This window comes from Macadamia integrifolia, unplaced genomic scaffold (assembly GCF_013358625.1).
Source record: "Macadamia integrifolia cultivar HAES 741 unplaced genomic scaffold, SCU_Mint_v3 scaffold_238A, whole genome shotgun sequence".
NCBI lineage: Eukaryota > Viridiplantae > Streptophyta > Magnoliopsida > Proteales > Proteaceae > Macadamia > Macadamia integrifolia.
The window spans coordinates 137590-157225 of NW_024870652.1; the positions used below are offsets into that span (position 1 = coordinate 137590).

Genomic DNA, 19636 nt, shown 5'->3' on the forward strand with positions numbered 1-19636 from the left:
CTTATAATTTTACCCTTCCTAGTCTTTCCGCCGTCTTACTTAACTTCCTCATTTGACTTATCCCACTTTTAAGTTGTTTTTTTCTTGCCCCGAATCCGGTTCCACGCAGCATTGGTGGTCTTGTAGGCATCTTATACAATTTAGCCTTTGATTTCGACATAATGTTATATCACACAACACTCTTGAAGTTCCTCTCCACTTCCTCCGTCCTGCTGTAGTTTTTTTCTCTCTCATTATGATTAAACCAAGATAATAAAAATGGTCATTTACAGGTAGTTTTCTCATCTGTTAATTCTTCATTGATTCATTCCTACTCCTTTTTTTACTAAAATTGCACCGCGCAAATTACTTTTTAAATTTGGATTATCTCATAACCAAAACTATATCGTTAGCAAAAAGCAGAGAATACAAAAGATTGCATCCCTCTGGATGTCTGTTTAACTCCTTTGTGTATTAGGTTTAAGCATTATTACTTAATTTGGTTCCAATCAGGTTCAGAGTACTTACAGATTGCTTGCAAATGCTCACAACATAAACTTTGGGAACAGCTCCATGCACTTCTATATTTACAGATTCTAGATTCTGTTACACAGATACATTTGTATTCCTTATTTCATCTCCAAGTTCACAATTGCTTACATTTTCTGTCAAATGCTTTCATTTTGGAATGCAAATAATGAATGCGTCTAAAATTTTAGATTATTCATAGCAATAATGAATTCATTTACTAGATTATCATATCAATAATGAATGCATCTAGTTTATTAACTTGGTTGCTTATTTGGGAATTCTATGTTATCTATGATGTGCCCATGTGCGCATACCTAGTTGCCTTTCCATATTAGCCTTTATGCCTTGTCCTAAGATTAAAAGCCAATTCTGTAAATAAGCTCCTTTTTTTTTAGATTTAACAGTCAGGATCTAACTCCTAGACAGAGACTCACACCAAACACTTGCACTTAAACCATAGTTTTCTGGGCGCTTTGGTCTCCAAGGTGGTGCCTTGTATAGTTATCAAGGCATTGCCTAGGAAACAAGGCGTCTCAGCCTGGACTGGCGCCTCATGCTGATAACTATGGCTTTTTGGTATCACCTTGAGTGAGTGTTTTGCATGATGTCGTGCCATATTTGCATTATTTTCCTTTTTAATGGTTGAGAAACTGCATGGTTCATGATCAACTTTACTTGCATTTTTAGGAGTCTTGGCTGTATTTTCTAAAGAAGTCCTAGAAGTTTATTAGTTGCTGAGGTTATCATTCAAAAATCAGCCATTTAAGACTTTCTTTTTTGATAGATTTCCCCTGTTCTCGACAAGATTAGTGAGGGTAACCTTGAGCCATCATAATGGTTGCTAGAAGAAGCAGTATTGTTAAAGCAAGGATGATTTTTATGATTTCTTGAATCATTTTGTTTGGGGGTCTCTGGACATGGGAACTAAAGAATAGTGAAGTGGGTTACTCCAAAGTACCAATGGGCTCAAGGAATAGGGGAGTTCCTCTCTCTCTCTCTCTCTCTCTCTCCCCCCCCCACCCCCAAAAAAAAAAAAAGAAAAGAAAAGAAAAGAAAAAGAACCAATGTGTTTTTGGAATAGAAGTTTTTTATGGTTGCTGGTTTGCTCTTGTTGGGTTCCTCTTGCTGTTTTATCTGATATGTCTTTCTGCTAATTCTTCTTAGTCCTAATCCATCAGATCAGATCTTCCCCTTAAACGCTTCTCTGATTGTCTTCTTTTCCTTCAGTTATTCTCCGTTATCTTATTTCCTGTTTCCCCTTGTTTCCTGTATACCCTCTCCATTGTTAGGTTCCTCTGTTCCAGCGCTAAACTGATTCGATTGTAGAGAGAATAGTCTCTCTCTACTCTCTCTATATTACTTTCCGTTATCCATTCTTGGGGGTATGGATCTCTGGGCAGGGTCGACTTAAACCCTTATAGTTCACATCTTTCGTGCCGTAGGACTGAAGTTCACTTGTCTGAAACCAATTCTGGTCTTGCTTCTACTGCCGGGCCTGGTTTCAGAATTTTTTTTTTTTTTTTTTTTTTTTTTTTTTTTTTTATCACACATTGGGCTTTTCAGATTTAGTTGATTGTTGAGTTGGTTTAACAGATAAAGGGTTAGGAACCTCATCTAGAAATTTCAGCTCAATCCGAGCATATTTAAGGGTGAACTTCAGCCCGCGAGCACACCTGTTCTTCCACCTCCTATTCTGGTTGTGTGGTTGAAGACAACCTCTTATTTTATCTATGACTATTTAGCAACCCCTTTTCAACTTAATTTTGTTCTATTTCCCCTTCTATTTTAATACCAGAAAACTCCTTTCTTTTCAAATTCTATTTACACTTTGTTCCTTCACTTGCTTAATTTACTCTTATGGCACTACACTGCTCAAGAAATTACAGAATTGCTATTGGCTTTAATTTTTTAGCCATTTATCATTTGGGCGGGCCGATAGTGTCCAATAATCAGAGTTATTGAACCCTAGGTTGCATCAAAATCAAGTTAACCTGTGGTCCCCTCCCCCTTTTCATATTTTATGCGTAAAACTATTTTCCTTTTATTCTTACAGACTTTTCCATATCGGTTAAACAAATACTAAAATATCAACCATCTCCCTGCGTGTTTTCTTTCCTTATTTACTCCATGATGTGCCCTTTGTCATCTATGAAGCTTTGATGTTAGACAACTAAGCTTTATTTTGATCAAATCCATTACTGGCTGCAGTAATGCCAAGCCCTCTCTTCTGAAGATTAACGACTAAAATTCCACTACAGATTTTGATCTAACTGTTGGTCCAGATTCCAGTTGTTTAAGCATCCATTTTCCATAAAGGAGCACGCATTTTGGGTACTCCTGTAGGAAAATGCTGGATTGTCGTCTTCATTTTCCTCTCTAGAAGATCTTATTAACATTTGTGTCCATGCTAATTCTCTTGTTAATTAATCTCTTTAGTTGTATTATGGTTATATTTTGATGATAACTATTAGACTTTGATTATTGTGCGGTAGCTGATCATGCAGATTGCTGTACTAGAAGAGGAACAGAAGAAAGAATCCACAGAAAAAGCTGAAGAAGAAGCTAAACCAAGTGATACTGATCCATCTGCTGGGGTAGAGTCCAAGAGTGATGGTTCCGATGGAAAACCTGACATTAATGATGTGCCAATGGAAGGAGCTCAGGTAACACAGTTTAAAGAGAAAAAAAATTCTCATACTTGTTTGTTTCCGTTTATGCCATTATTCAAGTGATGGGTGATGGATTTATGGTCCCGGCTAATACTGATCTGGATTGGGATCGATTGCCATCATTTGTAATGCAATCTTGGGTTCCAAAACCCTAATTAGATTGATGTGAGCCTATCAAAGTGAAATTCAATTAATATGTAGTGGCAATTTTGGAAATTCGCAGAATTGTTGAGACCTTATTGGAAGTGAAAAAAGAACCTAGGGACAGATGGGTAAATAAATTTAAGGAGGAGGAACTTTCTGGAAGTTCAATTCAGAATAGGGGATAAATTAGAGACAGAAATTATTATTGATTTTGTCTCTACTAGTAATTAACAGAATCTGTGGTCTTCTTTCTCTTGACACAGAAATTAGAGGGGGAAAGTTAATATTTGGTAGGGACTACTTAAGAGGGCTGTAACCTCTTAGAGACGAGTCCAACAGAGCTGAAACTCTGGGAGTGGCATTACCCAATCCTAGTGTTGTAAAGCCAAAAAACAGTATTTTAATGTGGACTTGGAAGATTCTATGGAATACTTACAGTTACAGAAAAAAACCAGAAAACAAAGGTCTTTGTTCTGGAAAGAAATAGCTGAATAAATAGAGAACCAAAGCTAGGATATAAGAGCGAATGCGTACAGAAATCTATTTACTAAATTTGGCGGCAAACAGACTACTAATCTTTAGATATGACAAGATTCAGGCAGCTGAAAACTAGCCCAAAAACAGGGGATCAGTCCAGCTTTGAATAGAAAAGAAATATTAATAAGGAGAAGAAATATGAAAAAGGAACAGCAAAAGAGAACAGGGAAGAACACACCTGTACGGAGATCACCAGATTTGAACCGACAGAGGATGAAGAGGGAAAAAATCAATCGATCAGTCAGGAGCAACCAGCTGACTTGATTGAAACATACTTCTATTAATTCCAGTCTGCCTGAGATAGAGAAGGATGCCTACTTGTATAGACTCGATTATTTCCTAAAGGTAATTTGAAACGGACTTTGAAACCAATTCAAGCTCCTGCTGCTAATGGAACTAACTTCAACACATTCAAATAAAATTAAAATTACAACTTAACCCAAGTGGAAAATATATTCCCTAAATATCTATTGGACTAAAACCCAGGTTTGGACCTGGTTCTTCTTGTCCTGGTGAAGCCTTCCAACCAAGTATGTGCAATTGCATCACTTTGAGGATCAGAGAATCTTTCTATGCTTGAATCATATCCTGCCAATGAATTGTATAATTTGTCTTTCCTATTTAGAGTCGATCCCGATCAGGATCAAGCAATATGGATTGGGATAGATCCATCCCTTGAAGCAATGCCTCCATGATTCTTGTTTACTGTTTTTATTACAAGTTACAGCATCTCTCTTTCTATCTATTAAAATAAAATAAACTTCCAGAATTATCCTTTATCAGGACCTCGCATTAATTGTTTTTCTATTTTTAACTCTCTCTCCATTATACTTCAGAGCAGATTGTTCTTGGGTACTGATTTTAATCCAGCACGATATTGGCTAGCATTGTTTCAAGAATCGGCATTGTCTTATTCCAATTCCGGTCATTTTTTGCCCAATTCGTACTTGCTTTTAGGGTTCAGGCCGATTTTGGCTGAATCAGAATCGGAATCCATGGAGGCCGATTTAGTTGCCAAACCACGCGGTCTAGTATCGGCCATTATTGATAAGAGTATCAGGGGTATTGGCTAGAGTGTTGCTGGCTGATCCTGATACAGATTGGCCGATCTGATCTGCCTGATTGGATCCCAAGATTTAAAATCTTTATTTGTTTTGGGTCCTAGATCCAGAATGGAGAGTCTCATTTGCCAAGTTTCACCTTTACATTCACATCTCATTTATTGATAATTAACAAAAAAGATTACACTAAATGGATACAGATAAAACCTAAACCTTCATATACTAGGTCTGATTATACAATAAATGTTTATAGGTAAAACCTAAACCTTCATATGATAGGTCTCTTGTACTCATACTTGGTCTCTCTGATTGATCACCAATTTCTAAATTTGTAATCGTGCTGACCTGGCACCGAAAACTAAGTCTGAATTTTTCCAGTTTAAGCATCTAGTGGTGGTGCAGAACAATAGCTTGTCATTTTTAATGTTGCCTGTTGCCTGTTGAGTAAAGGACTGCCATTAAGAATGTTGCTCAACTTGATATCATATTTCTTTGAAGAATTATCCTGTTATATATCTGACATGATTGCCATTTAATCTACGTAACTGCTGCTGATCCTGATTCTACAAGTTACTGATCATAAGCTTGATGCTTCTTTATTGTTTGTAATTTTTTTTATTTCCAGGTGTCAGACAAGGATCAATCAGCTCCACAAGAATTGAGTGAAACTAGTTTGGATTTGAGTTTGGGCTTGAAACCCGGTGATAGTGATCATGATGCCAATCCAAAAACAGAAGATCAAAGTAAAGACGACCAACCAGAGGGTGTGAACTGAGCTGCTGTCGGAACATAAGATTAATCCCAATTAAAAAAAAAAAAAAATCCATAAGCTATGGGAAACAGCTTAGAAAGTGTCTGATCCATCTCTTCTGGAGCCTTGTTCTGGGCTCTCTCTTCTCCCATGTTTTATCTCTGCAGGATTTCTCTTTTCCCTCATTTTATCTATAGGGGAAGTGCTTGTGGAGGAAAAATTATTTGTGCCTTGCCTGTGTCTCTTTGCCGCCCTTATTGCACAATTTATGAATTTATTCATTGAAGATGAATTTCTTCATGGTCCATGTGGAGTTGCTTGTATCCCTTGTTCTTTCTGGATTTTGTGTGTGTGTGTGTGCGTGCGTGCAGGTAGAGGTAGAGGTAGATGCTGAAACGACTGGGCCTATGGCATGGGCTGTGAGCTTAAAATGTTGAGCCCACAGTTGGTAAAAGAAGTGTACAACCAAGCCCAATTAACCTATTATAACCGGCCTCTTCAATCTAAAAGGAACCCAATAAGGCTGTGTTTGGTTGTAATATTGTATAGAGATGCAACGATTAAAATCGAAAAGAAAATACAAGAAAAAGAAATTAAAATTTTCTTCCTATTTGGTTGTAACGAAAAGAAAAAATAATAAAAATACATATAAAAAGGCTGACAAAAAGAGATGAAAATAAATTCAATGATAATAATATGCCAATTCAATGGAGCATATACTGTACACGTTAATAATGAGAGATTTGTGGTAATTATTTTGTAGACTTTATGTTTGTGAAATCAAGGTTGTGTGTGACAGAGTTCCTAGGGCAGAGGCTGCCGGCCTAGGAGCTGATGAGCCAGTTCGGGGATCTCGCACGCTGGTAGGGGATCCGGGGAGACCGGATCAGCCATGTATTGTTTGGTTGGCTTGTCTTGATGGACAGGAACCATTGAGAGTTGGGGTTCTTAGTTTTAACTTTAAAATGACCATTAACCTGCTTTAGGGTGATTTTTTTAGGTATGCATGACTCAGGAGAAATTATTATGTTTATATGCATGGCAATTGTCTTGGAGTTATATGTTATGACCATTTGATTATTATTGTGGGTTGATGAGTATAAAAATATGTTGTGATGGTGAATTTGTGTGGTACTTCACTTAATGAAGGAGGAAGGAGTGAGTGTACGAAATATTGGTACCTCACATAGCGAGGGAAGAGGGGGTGAATGTACAAGATTATGAAATCCCACTTAGCGGGAGAAAAAGGAGTGAGAAATTTGAGTTTACCTCAATTAGCGGGGAAGATGGAGTGAGACGTTATGATGAAGGAAGTATGATTGTGTTTATCTTATGTGGTGTGTATATTGAAATATGCAATTATTCTTTAAGATTGTAATATGGTATTGGTGATTTTTGTAGGTTTTAGTCATTGGTACGTCAAGTAGATAACCGGTACCTTATTATAGTCTGTCGTTATAAGCCCGTGGCTGCTTTGTAATGGTGCGTGAGGTTAACAATCGACACTTATTATTATTAGTCATAACCCGTCGATCTTTTTGCATGTATCCTCGTGCTCGTCCTTGCTTGGAATCTCCATGTACCCGATCTCGTTAAATTGGGATAAGGTTCTGAATGTTGTTGTTCTTACTCATTGGGTTGTTGTAGCTCACCCCATTGCGGGTTTATTTTTACAAAGATCATATTTTAGAGTGTTGGAGATCTTGTCTGGTGAAGCATGGATTAAAACAGAGGAAACTATTTTGGATGTATAGTCAATAAGTTTATGTTTTGAATGATTGTATATATAGTGATATTATAAAGCGGTATTAGGATTTTTATGTAAGATACCAGAGAGCATTGATGTGAATAAATTTGTAATTAGTAAAGTTTTGTTTGAGCACTAGGTATTATCTCACCTATAAAAGTGAAATTCAAGTTTATAGCCAAATCAATTACATTATAATTAGTTTTTAATGGGGTATTAGGATTTGAGGCGTTTCACCAGATCTCACAGCTTGTTGTCTACCCAACAACAAGAAGTACTTCCTCCGAAAGAGAGGCAATTAATAGACTCATAAGCATGGAATCTCTTTGCTTCCAAATGGCAGCGGCAATGGGATTAGCAGGACAAGGGATGGAGCCATCGAGATGGCCAAACAAGTTCTGACAATGGAGGAGCAGGGTGAGTTAGCTGTGCCAGAAGAGAAAAGTTTTTAGGGCTCAGCTTCAATGATATGTAGTGGTGAATCTGGTAGAGGAAGGAGGGGAAAGGGAAGGAGATGATGGTAGAAGGGTGGTGGTGGGGTAGAGGAATAGCAATAGGGGGCAGTGGAATTGCAGTTTTTGAAGAGGAAAAAGGGGGGGGGGGGGCGTCATTGTATTCAACCATGATAGAGACAAGGGGGAAGAAAGAGGGAGGCAACTTACCCAACTCGGTTAAGATGTGATGAAGGGAAGGAGGAGTGGCTCGATGGATGCTATGATATGGGGTCTAATAGATTGGCAAAGGTGTTCTCCATTCTTCAGGATAGTGTCTGTAGTCTTAGTCCAGGTACCTCCAATTCTCTGACTAAGATGTGGAACAAATTACCGAGTATCCGGTTGAGACCTAGGAGAAGTGGGGATAGTGTTTAGTGGATGGCAAACTCCTCATGTTTCTTTACTTCTTCTTCTACTTGGAACCTCATTCAGCCTAGGGCCGCTATTGTTCCTTGGTATAATATGGTTTGGTTCTCCTCAATCATACCTAGGCATTTCTTTATGATATGGAGAGCCATGATCAAGGAACGAAACCATATTATACCAAGGTATTTCGTTATGATATGGAGAGCCATGCTCAAGGGGAAAATCTCCATCCCAAATTGATTCTTATGTTGGAATTCTTTTAAAACCCATGAGCATCTATTTTTTTAGTGTTCTTTTTCTTAGTCTATTTGGGAGAGTATCCTTTGAAAACTTTGGTCTTCCTCTGGAAACGTTCTTCCATTTGATAGAGAATGGAGATGAATTTTGAAAAACTTCAATTACAAAACCTCATGTGACTACCTTGGCAAGTTAGCTTTTAGTACAACAATTTATAATATTTGGCGAGAAAAGAATAAAAGAAGATGAACTTCTACTCCACGCACTCTGTAGTAGATTCAAGATTCTATCACCTCTGATATGAGGAACAAAGTTTTGAACAACTATGCAGTTTGTGCAAACACAAGCAGAAATAGAGATCTGGCTTCCTCATGAAACCACTTGCTTTTCTCCCCCCCCCCTCTTTTTTTCGTTCTCTTTGTATTTTCTCCTTTCTCTTCTTTTTCTTGTATCCCTCGCTTTCTTGCTTTTGTTTCTCCTCCCTCGGTGGGTATTGGGTTTGTCCAACCCTACCCTACTGTGTTTGGTAACCAATAGAAGAAAAGAAAAGAGTACAAATTTTGTACGTTTTTCTTGGTTTAAGAAGTTTTCTGTGTGTCCTAATCTAAGAGAAGATTCACTTTTTGAATTTTAAAATTCCCATTGGGAATTATGAAATTTTTTTTTGTTCAAAAAAAAAAATCTTACCAAAAATACAAGAAAACATTTATGTTTTCTTTTCTTCTCTTCTAATGGTAACCAAAATATACATACTTTTTTTTTTTTCTCACCAATTTTTTTCTTTTCTTTTCTTTTCTTGGCTACCAATGAAAAAAAAAACAGAGGGAGAGAGAGGAAGAAAGGAAAAGGTTAAAGAGAAGTATTAAACGTGGAAAGTTCTCTATAGAGTCCATAGATCTGAGAGTGATCCCAAATGATCAAAGGAAACCAACCCACTCGGAATGAGACAAAATCAAAACCTTAAATAACTCCTCCAATGTGTCTTTTCTTTTATCGTACAATGTTTCTCATTTCGCTACTCTTTCCTCCAAACGACTTTGTGGATATAAAGAGAAACGTATACTTTACGGTTCTCAAGGCGGCGTGGTAACAAGTCAAGATGACAAATTTTTCGGTGACAAAATTTCTTTCTTTCTTTCCTCGTGCTTTACGGTTAGTTATGATATATATATATATATATATATATATATAATGGACTTCCCATAGCGTCTCTCTCAGTAGTGTAAGAGATTGCCAGTAATGGCAACTGCGAATCAATTTTATTTTTTCTTTACGATTGTTCTATCAATCTGTCTTATATTTTCTCTGGCTTCATTCACAGGACCCGTCAGTGAATTTCGAGATGATCACACAGTCCCAACGACCAACCGGATCACGCAGTTTCTGGTTTCTCGGAAACTTCCGGCGAGAGGGGGAGACGGGAACCCTCCAACTAAACCAGGGCCATGTTGTCAAAAACCTTAGGGCTCTTGAGCAACTGACATAAGAAGTGCAACAGCAAGAAGCAAAGAAACAGTTTCATATGAAGAGGAGAGAAAAGATAGAAGAAGAATATGCTACTGTAGGCCCCCACAATCAATGGCTCAGATAATAACCTTTCTTAATATTGTCTTGGCTGAAGAGTTGAAGGAAGGTTCTATCTCAACTTTATACATGTATCCACCCCATTTATTATTATGCACCCTCTTGGTAGTCTAAGCATTGTTAAACACCTTCTTCTTGAATTGGTAATATCAAATTTGCTACTTCAGTTGAGTTAAAATTTGAATTGGTAATCTCAAATTTGCTACTTCGGTTGAGTTAAAATTTGACAGGTGAACAGTAAACCTTGGGTCTACCTCTCTGCAAGATTTCAAATAGGGTGTCAAACGGTTCGTTTGGCTTGGTTTTGGTAGGGCTGAATTGATTTGTCTAGAAATGACTGAATGAAGGAGACCAAAACCAATCCATTAAGGAATTTCAGTTTTTGGTATGCTTTGGTTTTTGGTTTATTTTGATTTTTCAATATCGGGTTAATACTAATTTAAATCGATATATTATCGTGCTTCAACCATGCTGAAATCTTATATCCATAACTTGTAATGATGAAAGATTCAACGAAAACAATTTAAAATTGTGACACAATCATGGTTTATCATTGTAGGGGAAAGATAATTAATATTGATACCAATGGAAAACTAATTAATAAGAAGATAACTAATATTAAAATCACAAAATGAACCTATTATCCAAATAATTTTTTATAGTGAACAAAGAGATCAATGGAAACATTTTTACAATTTGCAAAGCAATCTCCATATTCATAACGTCATATTCATTGATTTGTAACAATTCCTATTGCAATAAAAAAATATTCTCACTAATATTGTAAGAAATTGATGATCAATCACCTATTTATAACCCGTAATCACTTTTTTTTTTTATCGGTTACATTCGGATTGGTTTTGGTTTGATCCGATTTTTAGCCCGTGCCAACATACCTTAGTCCAAAACCAATCTAATAAGAATCAATTTGGTTCGATCTGAGTATTTTCGATTGGTTTCGGTCGGTTCGGGCTAGGTTTTGACACCCCTAATTTCAGACTGGCTGTGGTACAAAACTACAAATAGGTAAGCCATCCATATGTACCCTATGGGCAGGCCCGTCCACCTGCTCCTAAAATACAGAACCACAAGGTACACCGGAATGGCAAGAATGAAAAATTCCCTCCTTCAATAAACACAAGGCAACAAACGCAGTAATAATCACAACTAACAAAGACACATTTATTTACGGGTAGTGCAGTAAGACAACCGTTTACAATACTCAATTAACCACTTCAAGCTCTTACCTTGCAGTTAGCATCTATATCTTCAATCCACGCACACTCATATATCCATGCACACACAGATGTAAGAATGACAATAAGAAAGAGAGCATTTTAAGCCTAAGGTACTAGGGCTAGTAGGCAATACACATTTCTAATGAAGACTTGGCGAGCCACAGTAAGCCAAGATCATTCCTCTTCAACGCTACGTTAGTCTCTGCCCTCCCAACTTCATCTGATACAACATCCTCATTGAAGCCCACCAGGAAAAGAATTCCCATTGCAGCTGTCATCATAAGAAACAAACTACCTTCAGCTCCCAACGGTTTCAGAATTAGTAGTTAAGGATTTAAGATGAGGTTCAATATGAACTGTCAGATTGGATTCTACTAGCTGATAATACCTCAAACTCCACAATATGGGTAGGAAGCCTAAATGCCTATTAGTACAACAACAACAACACAACTCCCATGATCCCGGATTGCACCACCTTTATCGACTGTAGATCAGGTATTTACAGCAGTTTTGATGAACAGTCATTTTCCCATCTAGTTCAATGGTTCTCTCTGGTTATGCCAGTTTAAGAACTAGCACACAGATTAATGAATTCAGTCACCTCTCGAATGGTTTTATCTGAGGAGACACATATAACCAGCATTTTCAAAAACCCTTGTCCTAGTTCAAGTCTTCAAGATACAGTAATACAGGGCAAATGCACTACAAGAAGTGCCTGTGTAATAGGGGGCTACTCCAGTGCTCCTTGTTCAACAAAATGGAAATGCACTTATAAATCACCAGAGAAAAAAAAAGATACTAACCTCTATAATTCGCGATATTATGATGGAATAGGGGATTAGCCTACAAGTTGTCAGGTAGAAATAAGGATCAGCTGAGGACACAAACCAGCTATCTGGAGATTTAAATCTAAAGAAAGGATAGAAAATTCAAAGAAAATTAAAATGGACTATGTTGTGAAGGGGGAATACCTTCCGTAGCCTCCTAAATTTCATCTCATCTGGGTGTTTAATCACATTCCTACCGCAAAAATGTAAAGTCAGTTCCTTTCAGAATATACCCACGAATCACAAACAAGTATCTAATAAACAGAAAGACCGAGAGAAGTCAGATCAACTTACCTAATGATCTTGAACAGAGTCTGAAGGACAGTGGTAGCCTCTGTGGGACTAACTTTAGATTGAAGCATCTCTATAGCTTTCTGAAGATGGGCACAAACAACAGAAACGGGGTCTTGGATTCTCTGCAGCTCTAGGTCATCAGGATCAGGTTCATCAACTTGTATTCTAGAACTTCCCATGGATATCTTCATAGTGTCATCAGGATGAGGCTCAGACTGCATAACTCCATTGCCTCGAGAATCAATGGGATCAGGCCCACTTCTGCTTCCATGTTCCAAAGGGGTTCCTGAATCATCAGGGTCAGGTTCCTCAGCAGTCTTGTTTAGTTTGACCAAATCATCTGGATCAGGCTCATCACTATATCCATATTCCAAGATGTTCCGTTTAACCCCCGAATCATCTGGATCAGGTTCATCAACTTGCATTCTAGAACTTCCCATGGATATCTTCATAGTGTCATCAGAACGAGGCTCAGACTGCATAACTCCATTGCCTCGAGAATCAATGGGATCAGGCCCACTTCTGCTTTCATGTTCCAAAGGGCTTCCCAAATCATCAGGGTCAGGTTCCTCAGCAGTCTTGTTTAGTTTGACCGAATCATCTGGATCAGGTTCATCAACTTGCATTCTAGAACTTCCTATGGATATCTTCATAGTGTCATCAGGATGAGGCTCAAACTGCATAACTCCATTGCCTCGAGAATCAATGGGATCAGGCCCACTTCTGCTTCCATGTTCCCAAGGGGTTCCCGAATCATCAGGGTCAGGTTCCTCAGCAGTCTTGTTTAGTTTGACCGAATCATCTGGATCAGGTTCATCACTATTTCCATATTCCAAGATGTTCTGTTTAATCTCACAATCATCTGGATCAGGTTCTTCAAAGGAATTCATAAGCTGACCCTCACTGTTCAGAGTTCCATTTCCTTCAGCATCATCCATACGCAGCTCAACTGTGACTCCACGTTTTTTAGTAGTCCCATTTACCACAGAATCATCAGAATCAGGTTCTTCACAGGTGTTGGAGCCCACCAACTTTCTCCCAGTTCCTATATTAGGTGCATAATTTACCACTTCACAATCATCTGGATCAGGCTCAGAAGTGATCCTGTATGTTTTTTTTCCTTGAAAGGATTCAGATACAATGGCTTCACCACGCTGAGAATCACCAGGATCAGGCTCAAAATAAGGGTTGCAGCCAGCTTCCTTTGGTTCGTCAACCTGCATACTTTCCTCCACTGAATCATCAGGATCTGGTTCATGCACTATCAATCCAGAATCATCGGGGTCAGGTTCTACATGGTCTCCAAATCCTCCTGAACAATTAGTGGATGCAATTGCTAAACGGTGGTAAGCAGCAGCAACTGAAGATGCACGAGCACTAGCCAGCTGACCTGGCTTTTTGCCCCCAAGCTTTTGAGAAGTGCTACCACTGCTTCCAACATAGATTTCCTCTTCATGACGTTCCGAAGGCCTAGCAGCACTCAAGGTGCAGATTCTTGATCTTGTCCAGTCTAAACTAGCAGCTTCTTCATTGAGCTGGTCAGGACAAAATCAAACCAAGGTCAGTCCAGTTCCAAGTAGCCCAAGGAAAAGACTTGAACAATATGGTACATCACATGTTTGTTTAGTGCAAAAAAGTTGGTATCATGATCGGAGAATTCCATGTTAGCCTGAAAATGAACAAAAATGTACAAAACATTCAATAGCCATTTACAAAAAAATAACTATGTATTCATGAGTAAAGATGTGTTTGTGTGCATTTCTCTGAGTAGTGAAAGACAGAAAAAATGATGCAAAGAACTTACTTCTCATTAATTCAACATTGGCCATAATATTCCAATCAGCAGAAAAATAAAAATGAGAAGTTCAAAGTTAATGTGTAATTTGCATTCACCAATATAGCACATTCAAAGGTGTTCCTCTGTAAAGGAAGTCCAGCCAATGGTTAATATAAGTTGTGTATATTGCATCCCTCTTGTGTAGAAAGCTGAGTTTAAATCCTCCGGTAGTATAGCGAAAAAGTGAATGTTCCAGTTAACATGAGTCCACTCTTGTCCTAAAAATCCTGTTCACCAATGGTCACCACTAGACATTCCTAATCAGGAATGGTCTAGATCAGTGCATGTAAAGTGCACTACAGCCAAATGGTGGTTCCCTGCATGGTTCTAGGAAACAAATTAGACTGGTTGGACTACTTTCAATAATGAAACTTCAACATACGAACACAAATGATCCCACTTTTTAGATTGATCCAAAAGTGTACAGGGTGCCATAGCACTATAGCAGCATGGGGGTTATACAATCACAGAAGTTTGAACATAGCTGTAGATATATCATAAAGCGTAGCTTGTTTGAAAAAAATCTTACTAGTTCATGCAACAGAGTTTTCTTGATATTCTCATATTTCCTGAAACCCTTGAGATCATCAGTTCGAAGGCGAAGAGATATCTCCTCTCCACGATTCTGTATTACATAAGATTCAAACAGACGGAAAATATGAGGGAAAAGAAGACGAGGAAAAACATATCTACTGCCCATACAGTCGTCGAGCAAACTTTACCTTGTTATATCCAAGAATGCATTTGGGACTGATTCCAACATATCCCTCAGGCGCCATCTCTGTCATAATTCCTACCCGCCAATGATGCTTTTAAAAAGGCACAATCAAGAGATACTTGTAAGCAACAATAACAAACAAAAAAAACCCATGCTCACCAGGAGGTCTCAAGTTCGAGCCTCCTGGCTGTTACCTACTTCCCTCCCTACCTATCAAAAAAAAAAAAAGAAAGAGCACAGGAGAATGGTAAGTTTACATGGTAATGACAGAAGGGATGAGAACCCGATATTACCTTGTTCATAATAGCAATGATTCCTGGATCAGCAGCAAGCATGTGCATCCTCCTCAAAGCCTCAGTAGCTGGAGGGTTCAACTGTGAGAAGGAATCAATGCAATTCATCAGACCAAGTTGCAAAGTTGATATTATAGAATAAATCTCATCTTACATTGGACTTATTTTGGAGATATGGCTGGCAGCATCAAGACAGGCACCGACTACCAACCCAACCCCCAGCACCCAACCCCCAAAAAGAAACCTCAAAATTCTTTGCCAAAAGGAATTCAATACGGTGATTTAGAGCTTAAAGAGTTAGAGAAGCAATGATATGACACGAAAATAAAAGGCTATCCTCATGGATTTGTCATATTTTACCACACACACCTTCTCCGCAACAATTTCCCAAGAAAAAAAAAACCTACTTCTACAACTTTTTCTTCCTTTTCACATGAAATAAATACCACTGAATCCTTCAAAAGATTCTAAACCATATGTTTACAGTTTCTTCATATTTCCAATAATGTATCACCATTACAAAAGTTGAAGATACCTCTATTCCTGGAATTTGAAGTGTGTAAAAATCACAAAAGGTGTAGGTTCCTTGAGGAAGTCTGAGGGATGTCTGGGGCCTATCCAATATCTTCTGCCTTACTCTCTTTTCCCCTTCATCAAATCCAACTATTCTCAGGTCTTCTTTTGCATTTTGTTTAATCTCTTCAATTTCTTCCTCAAACACTCCCATCATTCTAACAGGTTTTCTCTACAAAAGAAAAGTCAATATATCAATTGTTTTACTGGCCTATGAAGAATCTGTACTATTTCTTTTACCCAATAAAAAATACGAATAAAGATGATCAGCGGTTAGTATCTTGCCACAAGCAAGTAACTACAGAAAGCCCTTTACCCTAAAATATAATTTTAAGAGCATACCAGAACCACTTTTGATTCAAAATGGTCAACAGAACCAACAGTGGGAATACAGATTTTGCATTGACTAGAGTTCATTAGATGATGAATTATAAGTGATGTTCAGTCATATTATATAACTTGATTGTTCAAGCATAGAAAACTCAAGATTCACTTAGTTTCTCAGGACTTGAAGTTTATTAAAAGATGAACCTCCCTCCCTTTTCACACCCTTTCCCGAGGCCCCAACCCCATCTCTCTGGCTAAAAGTTCATGGATTAATTTCCTAAAGTTTTTACTACTTGTAATTTGAAAAGCAGGAAACTCTCCCATAAATAAATAAATAAAAGATGAAAAGCATCAGGTAACTCGTGTTAAAACAGGTATATAGTAAAAGAATTTAACATTAAAGATAAAGACGTATATTTATCAACTATAGAATAGGGATGCTGCATCACACCTCATGAATGGAAGCTTCTTGTAGGCTCAAACTGGAGTGCTCATCAGAGAAAGGAGTGAACAGCTTTGAACCTTCATCCATCGATCGTGGAACGAGAAATCTCATAGTATCAGCTTTGACATTAGTCAGCTTCTGTAGTTTGTGCCCAAACTCCTTAAAAGTGTCACTTGATTCCATCTCAACATTCAGCTTTTTGCCCCTCCAAATGACCAAGATGATGAGTGCACTCTGTTTTTCGGCTTCCATATTGTACTGCAAAAAATGACAAAGGAAATGTAAGACAGAAGAAAGTCGGGATAAGACTCAGTTGAGCTCTCTCCCTTGTACAGTTTCTTGTTAATGAATGTGCTAAATGGTTTTCTTGCCCACATCTTTCTTTCTTGTACAGAGTCAAATGGTTTTCTTGCAACATTTTTCTTTCTTTGACACCCCATGATCAAGCATAAGACATTTCCAGTTTACAGTAGGTAAACTAAACACTGTGTTAGCAACACTGGTTAACTACGAGCTACTTGTATCTGGAATCTGGATACATGTCAGAAGCTTTTTTTTTTTTTTTTGAAGGGGTATGTGGGAGGGACCAATTCTTTTTTATATTTTGTTTAAACAGTTCATGAATTGGTAGGTATCATGGGTTTTTTCCACTTTCAGTCAGCAATTCTTTTACCTCATGACCAAAAAATTATCACAAGCCAGGGTACATTTCTAACAAATTTGTTATCTTCAAAGCTGTAAGATTTTGTTAAATCAAGAGAAACACTACAGCTAGAAGGTAAAACCAAGAAAGCATCCTACGAAAGCTTAATTGTGGGATAAGGAGAGGTTTGCACAAGTGGCAGAGAGATCTACAACTTGTTTCCGATGGAACTCAATTCCTGATGCAAGAAATAGAAAAACGAGTACAAATCAAAACCCACACTTTTTTTCCCCCAAAAAAGAGATTTCCAACATCACATTCGATGATGCTACAGGATTCTTCAAAAACTTAAGCCAAAAACAAGCACAAATCAATTAATTTAAGTTGGGAAGATTGTAGAATTCAGAATGAGAGAAGATATCGAGAGAATGTGAGACCTAACTTACAAGTTACAATATAAGAATCGCAGAATCGATCAGACTGATCACTGATGTCGACGAAGAAAAGTTAACTCTGCTTACGAACTGTAGAGATGAACCAGATTTTGGGTGGTACCCCGATGGGTGCTCGAGCGGTCTATACTTATAGGAGAGAACCTTTTACGAGAAAGAGAAAAAAAGGTGGGGGAAAGCGCGCGAAAAATCATTGTCAGATTGGCGCATTTTACAGTTACAATGAGGTTTTTTGCTATTTTAAACCGTAGGTTACAGAAAGTCGCGTTTGGATCTTGTGGGGAGCTCGCTTCAGTCGCTTAGCGTGAGTGCATACGATGCGACCTTAGGAGAATCTGAGAATCTATGACGCATCCGACAGCAAATATCGAATATTAATTAGGTGATGTTTAGGAACAAGTCTAAAAGATATCGAATATTAATTCGGTGATGTTTGGGAACAAGTCTAAAAGATATCGAATATTAATTAGGTGATGTTAGCGAACAAGTCTAAAAGATTTCCAGTTCCAGCCAACGATTTAGGGGATGGTATCGGTATCGATCTCTGTCCATTTTGCCCTACTTTTTATAAAAAAGTACTAATTTTTTACTATTTTATGCCTAAAACGGTCTTGATAACCGATTCAGAACAATCAAAGATTGGGGATCGATCTCAACCGATGCTGATCCAACATGGCCGATACGGCCAATCCTAGACAAATAATTGAAACCATGGTTCCAGTGGCTGTCATAACATAACCCCCATTGGAACAGACCAACACATGGATTTAGGGGATAGCACCGGTATAGGATCAATGGGTATTGTTGATTTTGTCCTTACATTTTTTACTATTTTACTCTTGAAACGGATAATCAATCTGAATCAATAAGTATCAAGGATCGATCTCAATTGATACTATTCTGATACGACGGATACATAGACTGATACTTGAAATCATGGGCCAACAGGGTTTTAACTTTTAAGATCAACTACTCCCGAAATTATACCTCCTTGTCTCTTGGGTCACCTGAGTAGCTATGCTTAATTTTAAATCTTATGAGTGCCAAAAGAGGGGGAATTTTTTTTTTTACTCAACCAAAGCAAGATCTGTCCTATAAGTTGGTACCTCTCAATCCTTGGCCATTGGATGGGAAGGTCTACATTTGGATTACTATTTATCGACTTTGAGGCCTCATCTCTATCATTGGCCTGTGATTTTTACCTTCGGAATTTTCTTATCCATATATCTTAAGATTTCAAACAATTTGTAATTTAAACTTTTACTCATGGACTGTGATACAATTTTTTCCATTGAGGGTAATTATTATAATTTCATGTATATACTCGACAATAAGCAAGACAATGATAGTTTTTGATAATGATATAATGATAAAATCAATTTCAAATTATTTTTTTAACCTAAAAGTTTTAAATATTAAGGATATTATTGAGTTGTCATATAGACAATCCCTCTTTTATCTTTTTATTTTGGCAATAAGATCAAAATTACTTCAAAGCCATAAAAGGTGAAAAGGGTATGGAATTAATGATGAGGTAATTGTCGTAGGTGAAGAAATATACTCGTTCACTAAGTGGCGGAGGAAAATTTTCTTTAAAAATCAACAATTATATTTCTACCCCTACGTATCACACAAAGGAATGAGGACAAGAAAACTGCAGATTTTTGAAGTTGAGAACCATAACATTTCTCTACTGGCCTACTTTAATTATAAAGGTTCAAGTGTCCCATGCAACCAAGCAATAGCTGAGCTAATTGATCATAGACCCACCCATCCCATCCCATCCCATCCTCAATTCTTGTTTAACCACGACGATGCGTTGGGTAAGTTGTGATGAGCTTGCCATCCTTCAAAAAGCGGGGGTAAGACTGTTCATTATGAACTTCCCG

General features: G+C 37.8%; 2 protein-coding genes and 1 long non-coding RNA gene across 5 annotated transcripts; 2 read left to right on the forward strand and 1 right to left on the reverse strand.

Annotated features, from left to right (window-relative positions):
- The first annotated feature begins 2123 nt into the window (after positions 1 to 2123).
- Positions 2124 to 5977, forward strand: LOC122071480. The gene is made up of 2 exons (XM_042635838.1): positions 2124 to 3173; positions 5547 to 5977. The coding sequence occupies exons 1-2, from the start codon at positions 3009 to 3011 to the stop codon at positions 5694 to 5696; spliced, it is 315 nt and encodes a 104-aa protein (XP_042491772.1). The 5' UTR covers positions 2124 to 3008; the 3' UTR covers positions 5697 to 5977.
- A 3727-nt stretch (positions 5978 to 9704) lies between these two features.
- LOC122071477 lies at positions 9705 to 10305 on the forward strand. The gene is made up of 2 exons (XR_006138190.1): positions 9705 to 9738; positions 9838 to 10305. It is a non-coding gene; the product is annotated as an uncharacterized LOC122071477 (long non-coding RNA).
- A 953-nt stretch (positions 10306 to 11258) lies between these two features.
- On the reverse strand, positions 11259 to 17987 carry LOC122071487. Of its 3 annotated transcripts, XM_042635844.1 has the most exons (11): positions 17742 to 17985; positions 16659 to 16910; positions 15843 to 16052; positions 15308 to 15388; positions 15019 to 15105; positions 14826 to 14921; positions 14075 to 14128; positions 12460 to 13994; positions 12310 to 12358; positions 12142 to 12181; positions 11259 to 11609 (listed from the first exon to the last, which is right to left on the reverse strand). In XM_042635844.1, exons 2-11 carry the CDS (start codon positions 16902 to 16904, stop codon positions 11458 to 11460), a joined length of 2550 nt encoding a protein of 849 aa, XP_042491778.1. In that variant the 5' UTR covers positions 16905 to 16910; positions 17742 to 17985; the 3' UTR covers positions 11259 to 11457. The 3 variants fall into 3 exon arrangements, with proteins under 3 accessions (XP_042491778.1, XP_042491780.1, XP_042491779.1); XM_042635846.1 differs by lacking the exon at positions 15843 to 16052 and having other exon boundaries at positions 17742 to 17987; XM_042635845.1 differs by lacking the exon at positions 14075 to 14128 and having other exon boundaries at positions 17742 to 17974.
- Between the last annotated feature and the right edge of the window lie 1649 nt (positions 17988 to 19636).

Coding starts and splice junctions, on each gene's coding strand:
- LOC122071487 (XM_042635844.1), bottom strand. CDS start 16,904: ATGGAAGCCGAAAAACAGAGTGCACTCATCATCTTGGTCATTTGGAGG. Junction 16,053..16,658: donor AAGAAGCTTCCATTCATGAG/GTGTGATGCAGC, acceptor TTTCTTTTGTAG/AGAAAACCTGTTAGAATGAT. Junction 11,610..12,141: donor TAATATCGCGAATTATAGAG/GTTAGTATCTTT, acceptor TTATGATGACAG/CTGCAATGGGAATTCTTTTC.
- LOC122071480 (XM_042635838.1), top strand. CDS start 3,009: ATGCAGATTGCTGTACTAGAAGAGGAACAGAAGAAAGAATCCACAGAA. Junction 3,174..5,546: donor TGCCAATGGAAGGAGCTCAG/GTAACACAGTTT, acceptor TTTTATTTCCAG/GTGTCAGACAAGGATCAATC.